Genomic DNA, 8,397 nt, shown 5'->3' with positions numbered 1-8,397 from the left:
CAACATTCAAAGGCATTCCAATGTGACAGGTTGTCCCTTGTGTGATTGCAATACGCAAGATGAAGATGTGGGTTGACCCACTGGAATGTTGTCATGTCCCACAGGAGAGACAGCAAGTGACAACTAGATCAATGTAGCTCCATGAAGGCAGTTGACATCAATCACTACAAGAAGAGATCTGTAGCGAATAGACACTCCTGCCTTGAGCATCACACTTCATCCCCTTGATTGGTCCGTTGTAGAAAACAATGAATGAGTATATCATCCTGCATGTCTGTGCCACTCTCGCTGACGTCTGTCAGGGTGGTTTATGCAAAACCTTGATTTGTCACTAAAAAAAGACTACTCCACTGCTGATGTCCCACATGTGGTGAAGTCCAGCCTCCAACATTTTAATGACACAGAGATGATCTCTTGATTGACTTATTGGTTATTCTATATTTCTCTATCTTGATTTTTGCCAGAATTGGCATTCAGCAGGTTAAATCATACTCATGACCAACTATCTCATTAATGAGTAGATAATGATTATGCAATGGTCACAATGTAGGTGTATTATTATTACTATTATTATTATTAATAATAATCATAATCGTAAATTAGTGGTGCAACAAACTAGGATTGTGAGATGAATCGATCTAGTAAGAGAGCCTCTCCTTGCTGTCAGCTCTTGCTTTACCCACTACGCAGCATCTGCATCTCAACACAGTCTTGTTCTCGTATTGTAACGGACACTCCTGGTTCTGTGTCAGTGGTGTGGGGAATGACGGGCTGGAGACATCTTTACAGGCTCTCTGACAGGGACAGTTTTACTGCCTATTTCCTTACAGTGGGGCGTGATCATCACAGAGAGAGACACTGCAAGGCTGGACGCAGAGGAGGGATTCATGGTTATTTTAATAGATTACTATTGTTTCTTTTAGTTGCAGTCCAAAGACATACTGGTAGGTGAACTGGCTTCTGACCAAACTGGCCCTGGTGTGAATGTGTGTCTGCCCTGCAAGGGACCTTGGTGTACCCTACCCTTCACCCATTTCTCCAACTCCCCCTGTGATCCTGTATTAGTAAAAAAATAGTTGGATGGATCTATTTCAAACGGACATGTGCGATTACAAAACAATGGTAAAATAGCAAGCAAGGTCAGGTAAGAACAGTTTTGCAGAAAGGATAGTTTTCGGTAGAATTATTTATTATGTGGGTTTTGTGACAAAATGTATTTTTATTAGATCAGGCCCCACTCTTATCACAAAAATACAATGTGTCAACACTCATTTTCACATCAATAAATATACATTTAATATTATTTATATGAACAGCATTTAGATATTGTATATAAATATAATTTTACACATTACAGGTACTGTATATGGAAAAAAGTCGAATTTTCAACGGACATTACAGCTGTACTTACCTAAAAGATAAGAAAATAGTGGGCTGCACATTATTGTGAGTAAAAATTTTGAGTTTTATGAATGTAAAGAAGTCTCATTGTAATTGTGTCCCATAAATGAGCAATGTGTTTCACTGTCCTACTTTTTAAATGCCAGTACATATTTCATACTTCATATGCCTTATCACTGTAAAATACATCAATACAACCTACTCAATGTGTTATAACAGAAATATTTGGTTTTAGTCAGTTTCTCACAGGGTGCTTTCCAGTGAGAGCTAAGTTAAGGAATTATAATACAATTATAATACAGGGAAGCAAAAAACAAATTCATTTCAAACAGAAATGTATACTTTAAAAAAGACCTTAGATATAATGCAGCCTTAAAGTCTTAAATTCAGTTCAGTTAAATTCCTGTGTTTTATGTGAACACAAATTTGTCAGTAGGAGTGGCTTTTGCTTAGTATGCTGATACTATTTTCCTACAATGTTGCAGTGGTACCTTAGTGCGTCTGGACAGAATTTCAGAAATATCCAGTGACTAGTTTTGACAGGGCAAAAGACGGCCTGACTACAGTATATAACGATGTCTGAGGTCTCCTTAATTAAATCAGATTTAACAGGCTTTTCTCAACAGAAGTGAGAAAACAGGGAACGGCTAGTTTTATCTGAATTACCTAAGGAACATATTGGATCATAAGCAAGTTTTAATTCTTTCTGAAAAAGATGTAGATCTTTTTCTTTTACTTACACTTTACTTACATTTGACTTTCAATAAGCTTTGTGCCTTCATAAATAAATGATTTAAATCCCACTGTTGCAAGTGATGAAAATAAATGCAAAAATACCAATGACAATGAAATGTCAGTCCTGATTTTTAGATTTTGCTGCTCTACAACTGAAATACTATCCCCCTCCCCACTATCAGTGCTCTTTGTCACACAGGACACGTTTTTACTGTAAAATAGGTAAATTGAACTCCCACAGATTTCTGTGGTTTTCATTCATTTAAAAAACCTGTTGTTTCCACCTCGAGATCTAATCTTTAGACTTAAAAGCATCCTGACCTACACTAACTTGAATTCCGAGACTGAAATGGATAAACAAATGGGGAGTCTTTTATGAGTCATTTTCAATACCCATTTTAGATTTTTGTTCTCTAATATCTTTTGATATGCAGTAACACTTTTCCATTCAGCGCTAACACTATTATAATTTTCTTTAGTGACAATGTACTTGCTTATACACTGAGAAACATTAAAAATGTAGCAAAAGAGAACTGGATACATTAACATTTGTTGTGTTTTAATGCTCTTTAGTATAAATTCATGAAAGTCCAGTCTCATACCTTCCTTTTACATATATACAATATAAATCAGATTTATATGTCACAAGCATTTTTTGTGTGTTGTGTCACAATGTGCTATTCTCATCTGGCTCATTGTGTAGACCTTAAATTAAATGCATGTTTACAGCCTAATTATTCTTCCTGTTTTACCTAACAGGATGCCAATGATATGTGCAGGGGATGAAAACAAGAACTAACAGTGTTCAAAAAGAGCACAGATAAGCTCCTGAGAATTCACAACATACTGTGCACTCTTTTTGAGATGTTCTTTTAAAGATTTAATTAAATTTTATATGTATCATTATGTTTATGATACATACATGGAAGAAAAGTTGTATTATTCCAATAATTAGTCCTGATTTACATCCTGGATAAATATCCAGACTTCATCGGCAAAACTGGGACTATCTCGTTTTCTTAATTATCTGACTATTATTGAAATAAGGGTAATTTTATAACACCACATTAAAATGAAAAAAAAAAGCATTTACAATAAAGCAAAAACAAATAATTTGGATCAATTTAGAGGTGAGTTATTTGAGTACAGCACACACATCTGTTCCAAATAATCACCAGACTACTTTTTAAAGAAGAACAGCATTTTAATGTGCAGTTTAAGCGAGATAAATTATCCAATAAAATGTGGTAAAATCTTGGCTAAACTTAGGCTGCTAATGCAATTGAAAATCAACAAACTAGTGCTGCACAAAGATTCAGAAGATCGAATGAACATTTTTTCACATGCACATTGCAGCTCCACAAGCATTTGCTAATCACTCAAAACAATGTTGAAAGATACAGTGTTGTCTGGAGCGGTTTTATTTTGCTGTCATTTTCAAAACAATAAGCTGTTGTCATTTTTTGTCCCTTATTGCTTGTTTTCTCCCTCGAGCACATTACAGCTGATGACAAAGCTGATGAATTGATGCTCTTCCAGGATCTTAATATGTCACCTGCATGAATAGCTGGGTCTTCTCCTCCGACTCTTTCTGAATTACAATTTGCTTGTCTGATCCATTCTATGTTAACATGAAGGACTGTAAGAACAGCTACTCCAATCAGTTTTCAGCACCAAAGGAGCTCCTATTTTAAAACTGCTTTCAAACCCATAACGTCGAATACATACTAATACAAAATCAACCCAGCTGGATGCTGTACTTCAGTGATAAAGCGGATCTCCTACTACATTTAAGAAGCTTTGAAATTCTTCGGGATTAAAATTTCTATATAAACGCAAGGAATTAGGATGATGATGTTTAGTTTGGTGACGTTAGCATGGGTTTAAACATTCATATGTTTCAGTGCTGCTTTTTCACAGCATGCTTCTTAATGGACCCCTTAATACGAGCTTCTTGCCTTGCTTCATGTTTTATTGTGAGTGCACTCAGTTTTTTTTAGAATAATATCAGCTGTTTATTTTTTTACTATATTATTTAAAATCTATCAAAAAGATCCCTCTTGTCCTTAATCTGAGGAATTGAGGAAGCCCTCCAGATGTGACCAAGTTCAACATATTGTGCAACCCTTCGTTTCTGCTCTATGAAACATTCCTCAGACAAATTTGAGAAGTGTTTTTGAGGAAACTGATAAAATAAAAAAATATATATAAGAAGAAACAGGACTCCATTACAGATATGGTAAAAATGTTATGCTGAAGAAATAAAATGAAGAAATGAAAAGGTTCATCAAATGAAATGTCGATTGCAAACATTTATTAATATCCTGAGTCCATACTCATACAATGTGAATGTATTCAATAGTATGGCTATAGCACACTGAAACCTGTAAATACTGGTGCTTAACCTACAATGCTTTGAGACTTGGTACAGCGGAAAAACTCAACCTCTCTTTAAAGCACTCTATACTGCATTTCCCCATTTCTCTTTTTGCTTGAATAAGCCTGTACTTTCATTTCCATTTGTATCCTCTACTTCTGGTGTCTGTTTTATGAATAGTCACAACATCTATTTTCAATTAAAACAGAGTTGGGAATTTTAACTTTTCTGTACATGACAAAGCCTACAGTAATGCTAATTGTCTTGCAGTGTTTTGTCCTGTTATGAACAGACACACACAGCTTGAACACAACTGATTTTTCTTAAATTTAATTAAACTCATTTAACTAAAGCGATTCACATTTACTGTATACAGCTGTGCATTTTGCTAACCTGTAACTGTAGCCATGTAAAAATATACACTTCAAAGACATTAAAAACATAAAAAAATAACCTTTTTTCTTTGGAAAAGAAAAAATGAAGAACACAAAGAATAATTCTGGTCTTTCTACTATACTGTAGTAAATAAACTGAAATATTCATATAAATACCTAATAAAACTGTTTATTTTGTGACTGCAATAAAGTCAATATAAAACTGCCGTCAGATAAATTGGAAACTATATTTGAGGTTTTATATATCTATTCTAATCATCATTAAACCATAAGCCACATTTGTTCAGTAAATTTGGTCACACTGTATTTCCAAATCAGGGTCACCATGCAAGATGAAAAATGTGCTTTGCTTTTTTCCTTTCCTGTTACATTAGGGATTCTACCTGTTTTGATGTGGTATAATCATTTAAATTTAATGGCATAACCTATTTTCTGGTTTCACTAAAGGTATCTTTACAAATACTTTATGTTGGCACAAAAAAAAGGAATTACACAGCATGATAATGTCTAGTGATACATGTACCTTTTCACTAATTATGGCACTGCTGTGATACAGCAAATGAATTTAGTTCCACTTGAAAACCTATGCCGACATTCTAAATTCCTAGTGAAAATTGTATGGTCCACTAGGGAGATTAAAATTAAAATGGATTGAAAAAACTTTTGAAATGCTCTATTATACTAGATATATTTAAACTCCATTTTAAAAGTTGGAAGTTGTGTGGCTAAAAAAGTTTCAATTTTAACACATAAAAACAGAAGTAAAAAAACGTGGAAAAATAAATCAAGCTTTAAGAGTAAGTGGATGCTTTCCCTATAAATGAACAATGAACAATTTTTAAAATTAATATTGCATTTGAAAAAAGGTAGTCATAAACATTTAGATTAGTTCCAGAAGCACACATTCTTGTGTTGCGAAGCTGCTGTGGCCAGGCGTAATATTATGATGATGAAGTCAGTGTAATGCTTGCCAACAGAGTCTGTTTGCAATGTGAGAACAAAGCGGCAACTGTGCAGCCATATTGGTATATATGTGTGAACAGCAGCATGTCAGGTGAACACTAGAAAAAAAAATGCTATCCACATTTGAATTTAACTGGGCAAATAGGTATAACACTTTTGACCACCGTATTAAAAAAGAGACCAGAAACATGCCAGTGATAAAATAACTTATCCTCCTTTGTTACTTTTGGTTTGATAGATTTTTTTCTGATCAGCTGTGAAATACAATGTGAAGAGAACTGGAAACTATGTAAAAGTGCACTGAATACTGAGAACAGGTGTCATTTGTTTACAAAAAGGTTTGGGGAAGTGTAGTATGAGCGACTCAGACATGTTACTTGATAAGATCTTAGGATTTTTGGATCAATTAGCTACTGGCAACCAAAAAAGCTAAATGGTCTGAACTGATCTATCTTTTGTAACCTTTCTTATTACTACTACTATGGTAACAAAGACTGAAAAGAACAAGACAACAAATGTTGCTAGCATTAAAAACCCTATTCTACTAACTTTATTTTGCTATGATTGATAGATGAAACCAAAAAGTAAACAAACTCTGAAACCCTGTCCAGTGAATAGACTCTGTTCAGATGCTGCACAGTCTGAACCTTTTTCGATATTTTAAATTCAGGTACACATACCACAGTTTTGTCCTTAATGAATTAGACAGGTGTTGCGATAATTTATTTTTTAATACACTGACTATCAATTTAACAGCAATTAAAAAGATTTCTTGTGCACTAAAGATTACCTGTGAGTTCAATACATAAATTTTCACGTTTCACTGCCTGTCTTTTTTTTTATAACAAATTATTTCCCAAAGGCTTTTGCGATTGTTGTTCCAAGAGGACCATACCAGACAAGACAGGGATTCAATTTTATATTTACACAAAATGTCCCCTAAAAAATACTTTTCACAAACTCCTTATGATGTATAGCAAATTAGTGTCTTAAGGTCATACCGTTTCAAATGATCAAATCACTAAAGTCTTGTGCAGAAGGTACACATTTTAAAGTTCAACCTAAAATAAATCTCACAAACTTGACAATGAGTTCCATGACTGTTTACTAAACCAAAATCTAGGCAACAACTATATTAAAAAAAAAGATAGGAGAATTAACTCAGTTTTCAAACCCACTTTGGGTTTAATAAATACATTTATGGAACACATTAGCAAGTATGTGGTAGCAGGTATTTAATATAGCATAATTACACTATTTTTTCTCAACCCAATCTTAATGGTTAAAGTACTAAACATCTCTTAAGCCATAAGAGACATCCTAAATGTGGATATCTTTCTCAAGATGATTTTTATGCATGGGTGCATCAAAATATTTACACGGCGGTTTGGTTCAAACGACAGTACACAAAATTTCATATTTTTGCATTGGTATGTGGTACATTTCTCTACCCCTGAGTAGCTCTATAAACCTTGTACCATTTAAAGAAGTGTACCATACATAAATTCTTAGCAGTTATCAAAACCTTTGTCACAGCCATCTGTTTTCGCTTGAAAGATAATGTATTATGTTTGTCAACAGTCACAGTACAGTACTACACCTTAAATAGTTGCAATAGCTTTGTATTGACTAATCTCTTTGCTGCTACAGTTCAAAACTGTTCGTTTAACAACACAGCAGTAGATTCTGCTGTGATCTAGTTTCACTTTCCAGACAATGCACAATATTCGTAAAGGGTTCACAACAGTCTTTTCTTTCTTGGCATGGTTTCTGGAGTGCACCCAAACACAGACATAACTTTTTTTCTGAAAAGCATCTTATTTCATAAAAATGAAAATTGTAGTAAAATCTAGTTCACCAACATTTAAGAACTCCATAATTTACTCAAAAAAGACTGACTAGAACCAGGTGTGTTTCAGGCCTTTCTTCAGATACACAGTCACTTATATTCCATTTATTCTACTCCCTCCATGTAGTCTGCAGAGTTACTGAACTGTGAAATGCTGTGATCCAGAGTTAGGTCTTCAAGCTACAAGAGATAAGAAACAACATTGTAGATAGATACTATCCCAAACTAAATGACAGAAAGACACAATTGAAGGTCCAGAGATAATACAGATAATTCTGTATGGGTATAAATATGACTTTCTATATAGCCATAGCTACAAAAGTCTGATCTGAGCATGAACAACAGGTTAGGTTACATCTACACTGAACATAAACACCCTTGATGGCATGCCTGTGACCAGCTTAAATTTTTTGTACTATGCATTTTGATATGTAAAATGTTTCATTTAAATGTGCATCTTTAATAAAAACAGTGCTTTCTGGATCACAAACTTATTCAACAAAATTAATGCCTCATGAATTTCTCCAACATGAAAAAGATTAGTATCTAAACTTCTACAGAGAATAATGACTTTAGTTTTTTTTTTTACTTTGTCCAAATAAAACTCTGAACCACACAATTTTATAGGTATTCTGTGCTTTTCATATAGGATATAAAAGCTTTTTCAGAACAGCTAT

General features: G+C 33.9%; 1 protein-coding gene across 5 annotated transcripts in view; it reads right to left on the bottom strand.

Moving 5' to 3' along the window:
* Window positions 1-4,428: 4,428 nt before the first annotated feature.
* Window positions 4,429-8,397, bottom strand: part of cep43 (centrosomal protein 43) — a 33,824-nt gene continuing 29,855 nt past the window's right edge. For all 5 annotated transcript variants that reach the window (XM_015357967.2, XM_069197455.1, XM_069197463.1 and 2 more), the window contains one exon: window positions 4,429-7,900. In XM_015357967.2, coding sequence (XP_015213453.1) covers window positions 7,826-7,900 — 75 coding nt within the window. In that variant the 3' untranslated portion in view covers window positions 4,429-7,825. The remainder of the gene's footprint in view (window positions 7,901-8,397) is intronic.

This window comes from Lepisosteus oculatus, chromosome 2 (assembly GCF_040954835.1).
Source record: "Lepisosteus oculatus isolate fLepOcu1 chromosome 2, fLepOcu1.hap2, whole genome shotgun sequence".
In the NCBI taxonomy this organism is placed as follows: domain Eukaryota; kingdom Metazoa; phylum Chordata; class Actinopteri; order Semionotiformes; family Lepisosteidae; genus Lepisosteus; species Lepisosteus oculatus.
The sequence above is the reverse complement of the archived record's forward strand: the minus strand, read 5'-3'. Positions and strand labels throughout refer to the sequence as shown.